The sequence below is a fragment of the Labeo rohita genome, chromosome 22 (assembly GCF_022985175.1).
Source record: "Labeo rohita strain BAU-BD-2019 chromosome 22, IGBB_LRoh.1.0, whole genome shotgun sequence".
In the NCBI taxonomy this organism is placed as follows: domain Eukaryota; kingdom Metazoa; phylum Chordata; class Actinopteri; order Cypriniformes; family Cyprinidae; genus Labeo; species Labeo rohita.
Genome location: NC_066890.1, coordinates 28995076 through 29015020, shown reverse-complemented (window position 1 = coordinate 29015020; position 19945 = coordinate 28995076). Strand labels below are relative to the sequence as shown.

Below are 19945 nucleotides of genomic sequence, written 5' to 3'. Positions count from 1 at the left end.
ATGCGTTAAGAGCAGAGTAATTATAGCAGTTTTTATCCATTAGTTGGTCCGTTTAAACATCAGCAGTTAGTTTCAAATGGCATCTTTGACAACAGTATTTTATAAAAATGATTTACATCCTGATTCTGACATCAAACCAAATACACCAAAGGTGCAACAATACATTTTTTTTCTCTTATGGATTTTACCAGTTTCTATCCATTTGCTAGTATTTTTCTGCCACCACAATGCAAGTGATGTAACTGTGATATCTACTCCAAATTGGTCTTTAACTACTGATGGAGACACAATCAAACTTGTAGCTGTATTGTGGAACATAGCAGCTAGCCTATAGCTTGTAATTAACTACTCTACAATGGTTTTTAGCTGGCTGACCAGCTTCCATAAACTAGCCTTGCCATCTTAAACTTTAGTAGTCAAAATTTGAAGTGGATCAAAAAAGTTGTTCTAAGTGAAGAATGGGTATTGTTTTGGTTTTAGGACAACTTTGATTAAAAGGTTTTGATCCACTTCAAATATTGACTACTGTAGTTGGACCACCTTGTAAGATCCTGGGCCAGATGTTGACCACTTTAAACCAGCTAGAAACCAGCTACAGAAAGGCATAATTTGGCCATAGCCACAATGTATTCAAAAGAATAGCATATTTGAAAGTGTAATATTTCATCTGTACACCAGTTATGTAATCAAATTAATACTCAGTACCTCACGTGTCACACATATTCTGATGAGAGAAACCTTGATGTAAGCTTATGAAAAATATATCCGGATCATATGTTTGAAATGATGGAAGCTCATACGAGAAGAAAGCTTTTTACTCTGCATATAGATGCCAAGTTGAGATCATGTGATCAGCTAAATAGTGTTAACTGTATCTTGGTAACCTCCCTATTATCAGACACTTTCATTTGAGGATTAAATGAACAAATATGCTTGCAAATACAGCCTCAGGCTAAAATTCAGCAAGTACAGACTAAATTTGAGTTTTTATGTTATGTTGCATCCACACTGATAGGTGTCAGTATTAAGTTAAAGATCACAGTTTAAACGGTAGGCAAATTCCACCAAAAGATCAAGGAAAAGGATAAGTACAATTTTGTTTACTCTGAAATCGCAAACATCTTACATTTACAACTAAAAAAAACATCTTCGACTATAAGCTGGTCTCTAAGCCTGGTAGGACTGGTCTCTTGGCTGGTTTTAGAAGGGTTTTGGGCACTTTTTGAACAACTGTCCTTCTAACTAGACTCCAGGTTGGCCAGGGTGGAAGACCATCTTAACACTGGCAAACTGCACTCTTAAAAATAAAGGTTCTTTACTGGCATCAGTGGTTCCATGAAGAACTATGAACATCCATGGAAACTTTCAAATGCTGAAAAGGTTCTTTAGATTTTTAAAATGTTTTTCAAAATGGTTCTTTTAAGAACTGCTTACTGAAAGGATCTTTGGGCATCCAAAAATGGTTCTTCTATGGCATCACCACAAAAACAACCCTCTGGAGTCTTTATTTTTAAGAGTGTGGTAGGTTTTAATAACTGTTTTTCCAGCAGAGTTGACACTCTCATGAAAATAAAGATTCTTTATTGGCATTGTTGATTCCATGAAGAACCTTGAACATCCATGGAACCCTTCAAACGCAGAAAAGGTTCTTTAGATTTTTAAAATGATTTTCAATATGGACATTTAAGAACTGTTCACTGAAAGGTTCTTTGGGGAACCAAAAATGGTTCTTCTATGGCATCACTGCAAAAACACCCTTTTAAACCCTTTATTTTTAAGAGTGCAGCTTCCTTTTCATCTCAATCATATACATATTCATAGATTTTAAACCTCTTTTAGAAAAAATATAGCATACAAAGACAAGGAGGTCGTAAACATTCTGTTTTTAATAGAAATGTCTTATTTCTTAAACGTCAGACATTTTTGGATATATTTTGTAAAAATAAAACAAAACAAAAAAGAAAAAGAATAAAATGAAAAAAGGAAAACAACATGGAATTGTTTGATTTAGACGATGTAGATTTAGTGGTCTCATATACAATACAAATTCTTTTCATCGCCAAAAGTGCAAATTCTCCCAAATTCTCCTGTACATCTCAATAGCTTCAACACACACTGACAGACAATGGAAAGGAACAGGACTTGAATTAACAAAAAAAAAAAAAGGGTTTCTGCTGTCCAAGCCTGAGACACTGGGAATTTTCTGCCGCCCCAAAGTGTTAAAAAGTGCCCCCAAAGCCTGAAAATGAATTATTGTTTTCTGTGCAGAGCTTGTGTCCGTTCAGCTGATTACCCACATAATGAATTAAGCGCACAGATTTGATGCGAGAAACGTTAGCTTGGAATAGAGTATATAATGAGTCCCTTATAAACTCTTGCAAAAACATTATGGAAAATATATTTTACTGTCTAACAACTTAGAAGGAAGCAATTAGAGACATATTGTCCATATGCAGGAAAGTTGTATAATGGTCCAAACCTGACTGCCTTAGTCAGGGTTGCAGGTTGCGTATCTGCAGCCTTGTAGTGGACATTGTTTGGGATAGTTATGTCCTAACAATACCAACAATCTAGATCTACTCTCTTATAAATTCTGTATTTGCCTATGAAGCGTACTGCAGAACAATGGAAACCCAGGAAGAAATGTCCTTTAAGCAAATGTAAAGTCCTTTGTAATGAGATTTGGGTTTAAAGGTGCAAAACTGTTGAAAGAAAACATGTAAGACAACTTGAACATTCCTTGTTTCCAGAGATGTGTGTGGTACGGGGCGGCAGTTCAAATGGACTTCAACCCAAATATATCGCATGTTCAAGTTTCTTTTCTTTTCATGTAGTTTTTGCATTTAAATAAATCATTACATCCACAATGAGATAACAAAAAATTGCATTAACAAGATGAAAAAAAAAACCAAAACAAAAAAAAAACAACAATAACAACAACAGTAATAATCAAAGGAGACAGCACAGAATATTCTGGATGGCCTTTCGCAAAGTGCTTTTTGTTACAATCACAGAACTGCGTTCAGCTTGATGGCTTTTTGAAGCCCAACACACTTTCTTCCCTGCACATTCTGGGTAGAGGAAAACGTAAGACTTAAGAAACGCCTCTTTTCCGTCTACCTGCATCTGTTCTAACAGCTATTAAGAGGAAGTTATGGAATGCATCCTTGACTTGTTGAAGACCTCAGACTTCTTGTCTCCATCCCACAATTCTCATTCTGAGACAATACACCACTCAGTGTTTTAAAACGTTAGAAAAAAGACATTTTGCCATTGTTTTTCTACACTAGAAAAGAATGTACAGTTGTTAGGCAAAACAAAAATGAGGGTGTTGTGGTCACATGGGTAGTTGGCTTTCGATATAATTTTCAAAACTCATAATATATATTCGGTTGGTGTACTCTCGGTACAATAAAGCTTTGATTATACAGAAGGCAAAATTTGAGCTCAAACCAAACAACGAAAATGGACATGGACTGCCGTGATTATTTAACCTGAGAAGCATAGACAATGGCCCATAATCCCAAAATCCCCCTGCCTCCCACCACAACCTCTGACATCTGTTCTCCAGAACATCTCCTTGATCAGTGAAACATAACCAGCTGAGGCAGTCAAAGACTATAGTAGATGGCTATAAATTCCTTAGGTACATAGAATGGCACAGCAATACCTGACGAGGCTCTCCAAACCCTCCTTTTAAGACATGGTTCCCCTGCCCGAACTGCACAAAAATGCCACCCACCCTCCCCAATCTGTGCAAACTAGTACCCACCGCCCATGAGCCGCTCCTTGTGCAACATGCCCGCTGGGCATCAAACAGCAGTGGATCAGGTGTGCGAATCTAGCCATGCATTATGTCGTCCTCAGCTAGTTGTGCTTCGACCCAGCCAGAACATCTAGAATTGTAATAAGATTATCCTCCATGATTATTACGGTTATCGCTGTCATTGTAATCTTTAATGCTTTTTGACATCCTGTCCAATAAATTAAACAAATAAAGACACAAATAGATTAATATTTGGATATTACATACACATGGTGCTTTTAAAGTCATGGAAATGGTAGTTTGAGACACCTCCTCGCTGTAGTGTCTGTCAGTGGAGTCACGATCAGGGGCGGAAGCAATAAACAGCGCTAAATGGAAGATGACAGAATCTCCTCACTGCGATCAACTTTTTTACCAAGTTTTAGCTAGTTGTATTTACAAGTTGAGGTGTAGTAGACAATCTCTGGACGAAGATCTTACGCAACCTTTTAGTTGTCCACAAGTGTTCAAGAATCGCTCGGGAAGCTGGAATGGAAGCCATCTTTCGAATCCTCCTCCCAATCTCCTTTTAAGTTAAGGCACATTCTCTCCAAAATCCTTCTCCACTTGTCAAGCTTCAAGACTCTGCCCCGACTCCTTTTGGACCCACTGAACAAAGCTTACGCCCCCCTCCCACACCCCCCCAACTCCAGATCAAGCCAATGAGTCTGTGCGAACTCACAAAGACCTCTAATAACTCCACCAAACTGCTACGTAGACACAGATGCTTAAGGTTTGATCCTGTTAACCATTGGAAATAAGCCATTCCGTGAATACTGTGTCTTTCCTCAAGCGGCTTATTTCTGTTGTAGTTGCTTTGGACTCTTGACCTACACTCGTTCTGTTCGTAAAACGCAAGATTCACCTCGTAATGGCCAAGAATGGTCTTCAAGTAATGCTAGTCTTTCCCTACTTTGGTTTTCAAAGAGTTAATTGCAGACGTAAGTATAGGGAAGTGAAGTGGAGATTAAACAGACTTGCGTTCACAGAAACTCAAAGGCCTTGCCCGGTTCTCCAGTCCCCCTCCTCCAAGGACAAGGACATGGGTGACTTTTAGTGCAAAAACTCGTTCTCAGCTAAAGCACCATTTCCAGTGCTATCAGGCTTTGTACCTCCCTTCCCCTCCCACCCACCTAACCCTCCCTAAGATCCACCACCATTTAACCCTAAACCCCACAAACACAGCTAGCAATATCTTCGCTAGAAAAACAAACAAGCTGCAGCAACACATTGTACAACAAAACAAAAGAAAGCATCGCAAATTTGAAACTCTCACAAAAACAATAGACAGAAAAGGGAACTCAAGTAGGCTTTTTCCACAACAATTCCATTTCAACTTCTGCTTCTAAATTCGGGTCGTGGCATAGGTACAAATACATCCCGGAAAGGAACTTAGCATGGGATGAACGCAGGCGATGAGTGAAACGGTTGATAAGAGATGGTCTAGGTCAATGTGTTACCACACACCCTTGCAAGCATGTGATGTATTATTAACTGAGTGTTTTGGGGTGTGAAAAACACAAGCTCTCACACTGGAATTTCCAGAAGGATTAATTCTGCCCTGTCGTCCAGTCACACGCAATCTTTCTTCGTAACTTACAGTAGTGTGATGGTTAGGGTGTGGCCTTCAACAGCTAATTTATAGTGAACACTAGACTTGACCAGCGAAACTCAGCATATCACAATGCACTGACAGAAACTAAAAAGGAGGAGTATGTAGTTGTAGGTAATTATCGTAAATCCCTGCACATCTTGACGCTCTTCTGTATTAAGACAAAATAGAGAACTTTTCGATCAACTTTAAGTGCAATTATTATTCTTTGTTACTCTTCTAAATCTTCAAACCTGTCCTTTCTCTCAAGTGACTGCACTTTTTGGCAGCTCGGTGTCATGACCTAAACACTTGCGAACAATCCAAAATAATAATAACGAACAAAAATCCAAGTATCACCACTTGAATGGGCCTCTTTTTTTTTTTTTTTGTTTAGCACGTTTGCTCTTGTTTGAAAGTACCCGTTTCTTTTAACATAAAAGTGCCCCTCTCAGTAACAAAGTGCATTCAAATCTTGCTTCTTTCTTATTAAGGTGCAAAAGGCCGATAAACAGGGTGTACAATGTTACATCCTCTAATGAAACAAAACGGTGCATCCACGGCTAGAAAGTTTCGTTCGAATGTGCCACTTCATCGGCTCTTAAAGGCTCCGCCTTAGTCAAGTCTTGTCCTCATACATGCCTTAGTCCTAACTTAGCCAAAGCACCCACTCTGCTGGATTTTGGGGAGAGCCTGTCTCAACGTGCCCACAAAGTGCCTGCTGACGCTCCAGGCCCCTCTCAGTGAGTCATCCTGCTCTGATGTGGCCATAGGATGTTGCTGCACCCTTTCTCACTAGCACAAGGAAGCACATATTATTTTAAAATAAAGGTCTCAGGTTTTCAGGACACTTACTTTCAAAACTTCAGCTAGTCTTTTGCATTGAACAAAGGCGATAAAGTTTGTATAGCTGATCCCATTTTGTATCTACATTGCATTTGTTAACGATGCTAAAAAGTGGACCCTCCATTTTACTCGGCTACAGCTGTGTGCTTATTTGGAATTGGACGTAAATTTATTGCTCGTCTTATCGCTCAGGTTGTTTCAGATTTTTTTTTCTTTCGTGGTCCCTTGGGCAAAGATATTGAATAAGCACTTTGTATCTCCCAACACAAACTGCCTCCATAAATAGATATTTCTCTATCTCCGTTGGATATCTTTAGTAAAGCTGTGCAAATGCATAAAAAAGGTGCTCGCTCTTTATCTCTCTTTCTGTCGAGGAAACAAACAAACGAATAAACGATTCCCTGCTTAAGTTGTTCACCAGCCGTTTGTATAACAGCGGTGCACCTCACTCATCTGTTGCATACAGTTTCGCTCTCCTGCAGAAAGACTCGAAATGAAGTACATTTATCACAATTCATACTTTGGGCGGAAACTTCTGGGTTCCATTAAGTGCAGCTTAGGAAAAAAAATGGGTTTCTCAATTATAATGCTCTAAAACATCAAACAGCGTGTTTCCCCTTGCGAACTTAGCGCGGTGAGAAACCTGGAGTGAAGCTGAAGGAAGATGTAACCCTATCTATCTGCAATATACATCTTATAAAGGGTCTCATAAGATTACAACCTAATATATACACACGTATACAAATGTAAAGTGTCAAGTACCCAAAATAGTCAACTCAAAGGTCAAAAGAAAAATCAAACGACAAAATATTAAGACAATCCCCCAAATAAGAGATAAGGAATAAGGAAAAGCAGGCCTGTGAGAGGTAAGATTTAACATGATTGTGCCCAGTGGCGATCAGATGAAGGTAGTGCTTTAGAAACACAGGACCTCATCCCTTGTCTTACCCTCTCCCTGCCAGAAACAAATTAACGAAATCTCCCCATGTCGATTCGACTCAAAACGGTAACCTGTTACACCAAAAAAAAAAAAGAAAAGAAAACATCTTTTATAGAGAAAGTAACACTTTAAATCAAACCCCTGTCCAATTCTTTCTGGAACATTTAGAAAAAAGGTGCTGCATCAGAGTATTGCATATATTGCAATCTGAGACAATAGAATTTCTTATAGTGTATGTACATGTTGCTCATTGCATTAGAAAAAGAGATCTATTGGTTGCCTTGATCACATCTTAGACCGTTCATAGCTAACCCGTTGAAGCAGCAGTCAGCCTGGTGTTTGACACCTTACTTTTTAAGACAAGGCCCTGTAGATGCAACCCAGAGATGAGGAACTTGTTTAAACTGCATAGTAGCTTTTTCTCGTACGCCATTGTTACAAAAACACCAACAAAAAGACCCAGAAAGATGGTGACAGCACGGGTGAGTGATTTGAAGTGCCCTTCGCTCTTCCAACAAGACCAGTAACTTGGTGGTTAGTCTCTATGCGGAATGCAGAAGCTAAAAAAAGGAAGAAAAAAAAACTAGAAGATTAGATTTGCGTGACACCCTGATTTGGTTTTTTAAAGAGGACCATGTAGTTTTTTTTTGTTTGTTTTTCTTATTTTTCGCTTTCGTTCTTCCTCTCGTTTTCGAGTAAAGCCCTCTCTGACGAAGTCCGATTCATGTTGTCGCGGAGTTCCTTTGTCCCGAGGTCAAATCTTCACTACCTTCCCCGTCGGCAGCCGGACTGTGCGTGTGACTACCGTGATTTTCCTCCATGACTGATGTTCCGGTGCCCCTGTCCAGATGCCGCCGACCTGTCTCGATGTCTGCTTCCGGGCCGTGAAGTTCCAGAGGACCTTCCAGGAGCTCAGAATCTCGTATGCGTGGCTTGCGGCCTCGACGGGAAGGGATGCCGTTGCAGCCGTCTTTCTTGAGATGACGGTGGAGGTGGTCCGAGCGGACAAAGGTTTTAAAACAGCTGGAGCACTGGTAGGGGCGCAAGCCTGTGTGTACGCGCATGTGATTCTTCAGGTCGTAGTTGTGGGCAAAGGCGGCGCCACATTGAGTACACAGGTAAGGCTTCTCTCCCGTATGCTTGCGCATGTGAACCTTTAGCTTGTCCTGCCTGGAAAAGAGCATACGAAAACTTCAGATGAGCTGCTACCCATGGGTTTGTGTGAATTAAATAAATTAACTCAACCTAGTCGTAGGTAAGTACACTGTAGGTTCAAGTATGTGAATGGCAAATCAAGGCTGGAAAATTTACAAAAACAATACCATTATACATGAATGCATGCTTAATACACTTAATACACTTAAAATGCCCACTCCCATATTACTTGATGTGCCAGAAAGACCATTTATGACAGTGGGGTGAGTCACCAACTACTGCCTGATGTTGAATTACAAGACACACCGGTAAGGTCAGCCACACAGATCATTAGCAAAGGCAAACATGCATGCATATATTACATAAACGACATATAAACACAAAAACCTATCGATATCAATCTTTTCTTGCACGTCAAAGACAGAATGTGTTCTCAAAAGAAGTCTGACGTTCTTATCTTTACCTTTAAGAGTAAAGCCAAGTTTATTTATCATTCTTTTGTGCCGAAACCACCCAAGGTCATATGAGGAAAAGAGCCATAAAGCTCACAGCTTTATCACCATAATTTCTTTTTAGGCCAATGAGGCACTGAAGGGCTCAATGTTCAGTTCAGAGTCACAGTAGGCTCTAGGTTTCCCAAAAGAGCCATTTCAAAATAGTGAATGTGTTAAAAGAGCACAACCGCTCTTGTTTTACAAGCAAAAATTAAAATCTTCAGTGGCGCCTGAGTTCATCTGAGGAGAGCCTTTAGTTCATGGGAAGAAGTGTAAGATCGAAAATGAAAAGGTGTGCTCGGTTGAGGAACAGGTTTGGAAGAATGTGGTTTAACCTTTAATGTCTTTCCTCAGTTGTCCTCCAACAATTTCAAAGCACCATTAACGCTGTACAAAATATGTAATGAAATTTTGCATTCTTTATCTCCTAAACGTTAGTCTAACAAAACTTTCGTGCCCGTCAGTTTATAAACATTTCTGACTTCTGACATACCACCTGAAGCACACTGGTCTGAATGGCTAAAGAGTAAGCTTTCTTCAACAAGAGACAGCATACTGTCAAAGTGTATTGTTTTGCACCAATAAGGGAGCTATAGTGTGGTGTCAAATGCAAGGCTCTCTGTTGTAAGACTCTGCTCTCAGCTTACCCTTCTCCGTCCCTCCCCCTAAGCTTGTGACCGGGGCAGAGTACAACTAAACAAACTAGGGTGGTTGACCCGTCCAGAATACTGGAGGCTTACCGAACACACATACGCACTCCATGGACAGACACACACCCGAGTATGTAAACACAGACATGTGCACACGTTGACGCCTACTTGTGTATTTAAACATGTTCGAATGTATCTGGAGATTCTCTCACTCATAGTTTTCTCCACTTTCCCACACATCTGCCAAAATGCGGACGATATATACATACGCGCCTGTGAGAGAGCGTTTTCACGCACATACACACAATGTAACAGAGTGGGGCACAGAGAGATGAATTATTTAGAAGATAGGATTGATTTATTGCAGTGTGAGTGAAGCGCACTCTTAACCCCGATCAAACAGGATTAAGATTACAGTACCCCTTCCCAATAGGTGGCGTATTTAGGTGGCAAATTTAGATCCATCTCTACGCAAATAGGGTACTGGATATTTTTGGCGCAGTGTCTATTTCCAATGCGTGTCTCCTGATTAATTCATTAAGGTGATGGTTTCATGGAAGAGGTGATGCCCTTAAGTGCAGGGTAAGCCACGCAAGCAGCTTGCTAACAGAGATTCAGCATTGTAGCATGCAGCCATTTGTCTGAAAGAGGGGCTGTATGTGCCAGGGGCAATAATCAACGTAACACCCAGGGTCATAAGTTGAGCTGACTCACTGACGTAGATAGGCCACCGTACTGTAATCCCTTTCAATATCGGTATGGAGAGTTTTATAACAGCCTCATCCCTGATAACAGCAGACCAGGCTGTGCTACCACAACCCACTTTTATTGGACCCCCCTTGTTAAAATTCCAGGACTTTGTCATGCAGCCTTTCTGTCAACATAAAACACAACTTTATGGCTGACTGTGTTCTCTTTAGTATGCTGAATACCTGACCATTTAAATTTGATCGCACGCAAGATGCTGAAGCGTATGTAAAAAGATAAATCGAGCGCTCGAAGGCGTACCTGGTGAATCGCACTTTGCAGATGGCGCATTCATAGGGCTTTTCTCCTGTGTGTGTACGGATGTGGCGTGGAAGCTTGCCTGCACCTTGGATGACCTTTGGAGCAGATAGGGCACTTCTGGAAGGCCTTAGAGCGCATCTTCCTCTCACTGTTGTTACCCCCTCCAGTTGTTTGGTTACCACCTCCGTTGCCCCGTAATGACCACAGTGGTAGCAAACTTGGAGACATCGGGGCACTGGCGGCTTCCTCATGCTGCACACTATTAAAGTACTTCAAGTAAAACTCCACGTCTGGCTCTTCGCCCTCCGGCCCATCCTCCTCACCCCCACCACCTGCCGTGGCCTGTTCCCTTTTCCGCTCCAAGGAGTCCATCATCTGTTGTAGCAAAGCACTGGCTGGGCCTTGTTCGTGCTCCCGCTCACCTGTCCCCTCCACCTCTCTCTCTGATTTGGGCTCTGCTTGATGGAGGTAGTAATGTCCATTCTGAGTGGGAGCATAAAGGGACATCATAGCCTCTGCACCTTTCCCTCGAGCTAGAACTGAAGGTCCATCCTGGCACTCCTCATCCACATTCTCGTTTTCGGGGTCACGAGGCGGCTGCGACAGGGCTTGGGCCAGTGAGGAGTAGTAGTCAGCAGGGCCGATGGGCGTGCCATTGCTGTCAGCGCCATTGCGTTGGCTAAAGTGCAGGTGTGCGGGCAGGTCCCTGAGCTCTGGCGTGCTGCAGCTGCTACCCCAATGCGCCCCCCTCTGGAAGAACTCCAAGTACTCACGGGCACGCAGCCGGATGCCCTGCTCTTTTCCATTCTTTCCTCGCTCCTCCTCTTCCTGGTCTTCTTCTTGCTCACTGCCCGCCTGCAAAAAGAAACGGGACTACGTCATGACATCGTTCCACAACATTCATTAGTCAAGTTGTAAGAAACGCTACCCACCGGCGGGGAGAGCACTTTGGTGTCCAGCAGGTGTGTGCAGACGTCTTGGACGGGTGAGATCTCCAGCACACGGGCGGCGCTTAAGATGTCAACCACGCTGTTGCGGCTGACTGTGAGTGTGGCCGTGTAGGCAAAGTCCAAGAGGGCGGCCAGCGCCTCAGGCCGCACAAAGTCCAGCGCATAGACTTTCTGGCGGTCAGCAGCCAGGCCCGAGGTGAAAAGCTTGTGGAAGTAGGTGCTGCAGGAGGCCAACACGGAGCGGTGGGCAGGGAATTCTCTGTCTTGAGCCACTAGTAGCACATCGCACAGCAGCCCACTTAGCCGTTGCCGGTTGAGACTTCCCAGCAGGTCAGCGCTGTGTTCGGGGAAGGGGATGCCCACTGGTCCTTCCTCTACCTCGCCTGCACCCCCACAGGCCCTTCCGTCACGTCTTCCCCGCCCACCTGCTCCCGACGACATTTTCCACCAGCCTGCCGCCGAGCCGCCAATCGCAGCCGCCACCCGTCCGTCCGTCCTGCCGTCTGTCCGTCTGCCTGTCTAAGAATTTGGGAAACAGTTACAGTTACTAATCATAAAGTGACAAAGCAGGTATTAAAAGAAATGTTATTGATACTAAATTAAGGGAGAAACATTTCTAAAGTATTTTTCAAACTTGCCAATCTAAAACTTTTTTCACAAATTAGCTTAGGAGCGCAATTCATGCTGCTGATTAATACACCAATACTTTATGTTCGGAACATATTTATGCTGTCCGGTAGCAACCATGTGGCCACTCTATCATCTTCCCAGGTAGAATTACCAAGCCCTGTATGCAAATGAGGCAGAGAGGCTAAGAGATAGTGACCAAATGGTTGCTACTATGTAAAAGACCACTGGTCAAGATTATCCAAACCACAAATGGAAGCAACAAGTTATCAAAGGAAATTCTGACAACAAGCCATGACTGTAAATACACAATGAATAGGGAATCGGTGTAATTGTTGAAATGAAGAAAGTTTACAAAAATGTTGCTTTAAAGTAGTCATAACGTTTGAACAATCTACAGGTTATGTACAACATCTCATAAAGCTGTCAAAAACATGCTGTTTGACTTGTGGCATTTGAGACTAATCTATCTTGAAAAGCACTCTAAACAGCCTTCTAGTTTACAGCAATCAGTTCAGAGTGTTAAATGAATTAAAATATAGCAGCATGTCAGAGGGTGGCAAGCCTGCTGTCATGATGGCAGTGGAAAACGAGAATCTGTACTGTGCAGCTTTGCTGGGGTGGGGGAGTGCACGGCACATAGAATAGGGCTGGGCACCATGTGCACTGAATTGCGTGTCAGTTGGCTTCTGGGGAAGGGGTGGGGGCAGGGGGTTGCCGGCTAAAGGCCCGAGTGGAAAAAAATCTACTAGAGGAGGAGGAGGAAGAGTAGGAGGACACACGCAGGGCTGCAAGGGAACAGTATTAAATAGGGAGGTTGTCAATCCGGTCTGAGCCGGTTACCCCACCCTGCACTGTGTGCCAAGTTTCAGGAAAGGCCTGTCCCCTTGATCACGTGTGGGGGGAGATTAAAATGATCGACCGCAGTACAGGCGAGGGTAGAGGGAGGGGGGCTCTGAAAGGCAACCCTCCTTGATTTGTCCACTGGCAAACACACGCTCACGCATGAACACCAAACAGCCTAACTACCCCCCGCCCCTCCATCTGCCAGAGTGACCCAGCAGGGGTTGAGGCCACAGGGGGATTATACTCAATAAGAGCAATGCATTCAAATGACATTCCTTCAGATCAAGCCCCTTGGTATGTATGCAAGACCTGCTCAACCTGGCCGCTTGCTCTCTCTCTCTCTCACGCTTGCACAAAGCTGCCTTCCTCCACACCTTGAGAGCTGGCACCAAGTCAGGTCACTATTGGTGTAGCAACTAAGAGGTAGTGGGAAGTTAAAACACAGCAGCAAATCTGACCCCCACTACCTGTCTTGTATGCATTATTACTGTGGATGACATTCAGGCTCACCTTTCGTGTGCCGTTTTTTCACGCCATCTAACTTCAGCGAATACAGTTAAAGAGTTCAGTGTCAGAATATGATGAAAATACCATAATCTAGGGCACATATGCACTACACAATTCTATATAGCACACTTCAGTGAAGCCTTTCCAATAATAGTCCCCCCCACTGGACCACATCTTGACTTGTTTAAGTTAGATGGTAATGCCCATAAGCCAACGGCTTAAGCCCTTCTCTTTCTGTCTCTCCCTTCACCTTTGAGCTAAATGATGGGCACCTGTAGGGCAAGCTTTGACACAACACACTTTTAGTTATCTCTCTGATAACTACACAACCCCCCCACCCCCATACTTGACTAACAGGTGCATTCTATCTCATTGTTTTATTGCAGAGAATTTGAATAAGTTAAGGTAGAAGCCAGGCTGGAGGTTGGGTTAGACAAGTGTTTCCAGGTATGGCTCCGCATAAATCAAGGAAAATTGTCTGACTCGAAAATGGTGTCTATTTTAAAAGGGGAAAAATACAGGGTAAGTATGAAGGTGAGTAAATGATAACAGAATTTTCCAATTCTATTCTTGTTAAACACTGTGCAACACCTGGAAAAACCTATTGAATCAGAAAAAACATGAATTTCAGAGAAAGACAGCAAGAGTAGTTTTGCTATCATAGGGGAGTTTCTTAGAAGGGACACTCAAAACCAAAAGTCATCTCAGCTTCAGCTTGTGGGTGATAGCAAGGCACCAGTTAAGCGGCATCTCTGTCCCTGAATAAACCCAGGGCAAAGCTGAAAGAAAGAGGAAACAGTGCAAACAAACCTGATCCTGACACCTTCTCAGGGCTCCCAACATTCTTCATCACTTATTCATGGCTATGGGTGACAGGGGCCATGCAACGGCCCCAACGTCTCATTTCAGACCTCTTCTGATGGCCGCACGCACAGGCCTCAACTGCTTTGCAAGTCAAACCACAAGTTACTGCGAATACTCATCCCACCCCAGCCCCCACCCTCCCCTAACAGCCCCTCCCAGTCAATGTGACATGAGGCTATTTAAAATAGATTTTAAAGACCGTCAAAGTGTCTTAACAAGGATCTGAATTGTTTAATTCACCCGGGCAAGTGTAAACCAAACGAGTTTAGAAGTTCAACTAGCACGTTACCTATTAGTATAAAAGGTTATGATAGAACTAGCTCAGAAATAGCTCAGAATTGTGTAAGTGGTTGGAAATAATACAGCCCACACAGTAAAATCTTTTTACAAGAATCATGAGGTAACTACTGTCAATCAAATTGTGTCAAGGGTAGTTAATGTATTTGGTGATTAAGTTCTTAGAATGCAGCTGCTTCTCTCCTCAACTAATTCTAAAACAACGCTAATCCAGCAAAGGACACCAAACGGCAAATTTGCTTGCTGATTATATGAACCGAAAACTGATACCTCAGAATGAAACATCTTAGGCAAGCACATGCCACACATTCCAGGAACACACACTGACTTATGACATAAACCAAAACAAGCAGGAGCGTTTTACGAAACACTTTGGTGTCTTTCTATTAACTTTCTTCATAAGTCACACCTTCACAAGAGCTTGGGAATCCTTTGAAAGAATATTAATGACAAATTGACTTGTATACAATGAGCATTCCTGTGACATGCATGTCCAATCAGTATGTATGTACAAGCTAATGTTTGTGTGATTAGCTCCTCCTGCCTCATGAGGGAGGGAAGTGGAGTCACTACACTAGGTTGACAGGGTTCAAGGTCAAGGCAGAGAGGATATTACCGGCTAATCGTAAACAGTATGGAGAGGGGCTGGCTGGTTCCAAGAAGAACAGGATTTTGAGCAAGGCCCTGCAAATGAGTCACTCCTGCCAGCATTGGTTAGGGAAGCATGATTGGTCGCAAAAAGAGCAAGCAGGAAGTGGGCGAACAACTGATAAAAAAGTTGTAGTGCTGGGCCGTTTCACTGGAGATATGTCAGCAGGCTGCCAAAAATCCAGACTTGTATTCACAATGCCCCCCAAAAGGTATTGGGTGAGGCTGCTTGAAACAAGTGCACACTAGTGCAATTCTTTATTTTACTTGACTTTAGTTGCTGGAACCTTCTACAGACACGAAATTACTTCCCTCTTTGAGGGAAATAAAAAAAAAAAAAAAAAATCAATCTTATGCCATGGGGTCAATAGTACAAGCAAACTACTCTTCATGATGAGAAATTAAAGGTCTTAGTGGTAAAAGGTAGAGGAGATAAGGCAAGAAACCCAGCTTGAAAAGCAACAACGTGCCTACAATCTTCCTCGACCAGCAGCAGCTTTGTTAGAATCCCATGTTAGAATGAAGCCCACGTGTGAAAATGCCACGACGCCCCCTCATAGTTTGACCAAACTTTTCCAGGCCTAACTCCCTGCATCTGTCTTTGAGCTGCCCACAACTTCGGAGTCTTTTGGACAAACTGTGGCTGGGCCAGGAAATAAGGAAAGAGCAAGAAAACCAACACACGAAACAGAAACAAGATTGAGTAATGGCGGCAGCGCTACTCCAGCCCTTCCAGTGCCCTTGCGCTCAGGCCACAGTCCGTGTCTCGAGCTCTTCTGCTGCAGTGGCAGCCTGGCCTGTTGGGCGGAAGAAGACTTCCTGCGTGACTCTGGTGATGGTGTAACAGAACCCGCTCTGTTATCAGATGACCAGCTCTCCCAGACACTGCGCTGCACACTCCACCACCAGTCCACCACAGCTTCCACTTCCCTCTTCTGCCTCTGCTGAGGAGGCAAAAAAACATGACAACCCACCCAGGATTTTCTTTTTCAGCTCTACCTCGCAGCGTATCTCTGAACGATCGCACTAAGGTAAGTATGTCAAGGACTCCTCCACCTGCTGGAGGTCGAGCTCCACAATAGCGAATGGGGGCGAGAGCATAAACTTACAGCAATTGGATTCCACATTACTGTCAAGGAAACCAAGAAGAAGGCCCCACTCATCATGTCGACAGACTCTCGGCAGATAAGAACAAGTGGAAGAAGGCCCTTTAAAGAGTGCAATGAGAGAATAATGAGATGAGCTCTCTGATTACCGATAGTGATGCTAGCTTGCAGCAGCCCATCTCCCAGCATTGGTCTTTAATTCGATCACTTCAAAAATGTTTCACCAACGTCCACTGTCCCCCAGACGTAGTAAAACTAAACCTTATTCAGAGAGCCAATTCAAAGACTTTTGGCCAAACAGTAGCTGGTAACTTTTAATGCCTTCGGCGCCCAGTCCTGCACTGAACAAGGGCACAAAAACAGATGCTTATATGTCCTCACAACAGGCCACAATTTTACCTAACTTTTCAAAAGGATTGTGTAAGTTCAAATAAAATTGGTATTTCATAAGCATTCAAAAGCTAGTCAAAAATTTCAGACGTGCAAGTGCGTGAAAACCTAACCAAATCACACTGGATGCGAGTCTAGCAATTGAAACTTTAAAAAGTAATATTTAATCCGAAAATTTCATAGATATAGCACAAGACAAACTCTGTGAAATAAACAAGGCCACACATTAAGTTAGTACGAAAGAAAAAACCCTGCATGTTAGGAGCCCTGCGTCTGGATGTATATCAGCGTGAAGTTCACACGTACTTTACCTGTTGTAAACGCTGTCCTGAAACGACCCTGCCAGGTAATTTAACTATATACAGGGTTAACTGGTTTATGGTGGGTAAGAATCTCTTTGCCACTTAAACAAGCAAAAGACAATAAAGATCGGCCTCACCCCAGTGAGACAAGGAGCCTTGTCTGTGCATTATTCAGACACTGGGCGTCATCTGTGAATAAAAATACCCCTTGCGTCCTCCCTGTACCCGCACTAGTGAAAACGAGTCGAGCAAGTATGGGTTGGAAATGATCTGCATACATCTTTGAATAAAAAGAGCGAGAGAGAGAGTGAAAGAGACTGCAGCTTCCTGCAACGCCTTTGAGTCCAGGACAAACATGCAGTCTACTTATTTGACAAGTCCTTGTTAAAGACCCCTACCAAGGGAGAAGTTGTTGATGTGCATTATGGCACAGCTATAAAAAGAAAGAGGGGGCAGAGGAGCCTACAAGGCATCTGCCAAGAGAATAGGAAAAACTTTCCAAAGTCCAAGGTTCTTAGAGATCACAATGAGCAGGATGTCTTTGATGTGAATTTCACTTTATTTGAAACCATTTCACTGGAGACGCCAAAGTGGTAAACCCACAGTCAACCACCTTTTGTAATCAAAACTTGAATCCGAAAATATTCTCTTTATGAAAAAAAAAATTATATCAAAACAAAGACAGAGTTCAGTTAAGAAAGTACTTGGAAAGTGAAACTCGCTGCACAGAAGCTCACCAAGTCATACCTTAATACAGCAGGCCTCCGTTTTCCATCTCTATGCCATCTGCAAGTGGGTCAAGCGCTCTGAACTTAATCAAGCCAAGTCCCTCTCTTTCCCCTTTTAAGATTCCATTATTTCTCTTCTAGCTTGCCTTTCCCGTCTCAGACACCAGAGAGAGTGAGAGTGCATTTGGAGCTCTTACCGGCCGGCCAGAATTTTGTTTCCCTGTGGGTCAGCTCAGTCTCCCTCTGCCTGCCTGCCTCTGTGCCTGGGCAGGGCTCTGGTCTGGAGCAACTGCAGACAGGAAACTTCCGAGTGGCCCTAGTTACACAGGCAAGCCCTTGCCTGATCCCACACAGGCAGACACCTACTAACTCCCCCACTCTATTTTCAGCCCACTGCTCTGGCTTCACTTCCCCCTCTGCGATTGGCTTGCCTGCTCCTCAATCACCACACCTCCCCGCTAGGATAGGCTACCGGCTGTTCCCTTTCCTGTATGGCCAAGGGCAAGGCACTCTGGGAAGCGCAGTCCTCGAGTATGACTTCACCTGCTTCTAGGCCACTGCTAAGAACTACAAGTCCCAAACTGTTCACTCTTGCCACCCCCACATCTGAGAGCTTGCTTCAACGTAAGCATTCAGAGCTGAATTATACACTACCGTGTGTTGCTAGCAGGATGCCAGGTATTAAAAGTACAGACCAGCCAACAAGCAGTGCCAAGCTCTGTACGTATGAAAAAAAAAAGACAAATGGTGCCAAACGCAACTCTGTCGAACTTCAATACAGTAAATACATCTTGGCACACTACATCATCTGACATATTCAGCATTCTTGACCCAAATGAGACTTTTTTTAACACCCAAAATATTCCAGAATAGCAGTGACCCATGTAAATGCAATCTGAGACAGAAAGGTGCATGCACAAGTTAGAGTTTGTTTCTTCACGAATGACAACAAAGGTTTTAAAAAAGAAAAAGTGGACCCCAGTGCGTAGCACTGTACCTTGTCCTACGGAATTATTTTTGGTTCCTTCCTACTACGTTCTCCGCTTGTCTAACCTCCGACAAACACACCCCTTAAGGGCTGCCTCCAAAACAACAACAACGAAAAAAGTTAACAACTGTAAGAACAAAAAAAAAAAAGTTTACTGAAGCGACGCCAGTGAATCGAAGGTGTGCCAAAGCAGTTATTCGGAAGACCAAAGAAAAAGAGGAATAATTCCTCACTGGCACAGGAGCCCCCTCCTACCCCCCACACACATACTCTCTCTCTCTCTCCTCTCTGTCCCCCTCCCTCATTCCTTCCTCCTCAGCCTTGCTCCCTTCAGTCGATAGGCCCTGGGCAGACGACACGGGGGACAAGCAGGGGGAAACGAGCTCACCTGCGATGGCCGTGGCGGTGCTTGTTATGGGTTAGCTCTTCCCTCCTCTTCTCTCCTCCTCTGTGGAGCTCTCTCTCTCTTAGCCGTCCCTGCTGTTCAAAGCTCTGTATGCGCTAACCAAGCACCAGCAGATCAACTCAATTCCCTTCCTGGTTTCTGGAGGGCAAAAAGGTCCCTCCCTTTCTCTCTCTCTCTTGCTCTCCCTCTCTCTTAAAGAAACAGCATTCCCCCATGCTGCTCTCCTCTGCTCATCTCTGGGGAATACAGTAAAAGGCTGTTATCATGCCATAGTGGCCACCAGCACTCATGACAGTAACACAGCAGCAGAGTTCTCAAGGATATCGCTGGTAGAACCGGCCTGTATTTGAACAAAGTTGTTTGCAGGGGTGTTGCACGTGTACTTTGGGTGAGCGCGTGTGCCAAAATAACGAGAGTTAACCGTCCTTCTTTCTCCCCTGTGTGTGCGAATGCAGTCGCACCCACCCATCCCATTGCCTGAGGTCATGGAGTCCCACCCCAGAACAAGCCATGGCACATTCCAGGACACTCAGGGTCTGCCAGCAGTCCCCCCCGCAATACATATACACACACCCTCCACTGTCTCAACTAATACAGCTCACAGAGCGTACCTACTCTCAAGGGGTCGTCGGATAGAAGTGACACTATTCACTTACTGCTACACACCTTTTTGACACGTCTTCCTCCTTTATATGTAACAACCAAATCCTCACGAACGGTAATTAAAAATAAGTAACCAAACAACTAAACTAAACGAAACGTACCGTGATTCTCCATACTCACCAGAATCATGCTGA

General features: G+C 43.6%; 1 protein-coding gene across 1 annotated transcript; it reads right to left on the bottom strand.

Moving 5' to 3' along the window:
* Positions 1-1868: 1868 nt before the first annotated feature.
* Positions 1869-14375, bottom strand: zbtb7a (zinc finger and BTB domain containing 7a). The gene is given in 5 exon segments (XM_051094826.1): positions 1869-8352; positions 10490-10587; positions 10589-11344; positions 11422-11958; positions 14230-14375. Coding segments are annotated over 5 exon segments (1872 nt in total). The 5' UTR covers positions 14263-14375; the 3' UTR covers positions 1869-7904.
* Between the last annotated feature and the right edge of the window lie 5570 nt (positions 14376-19945).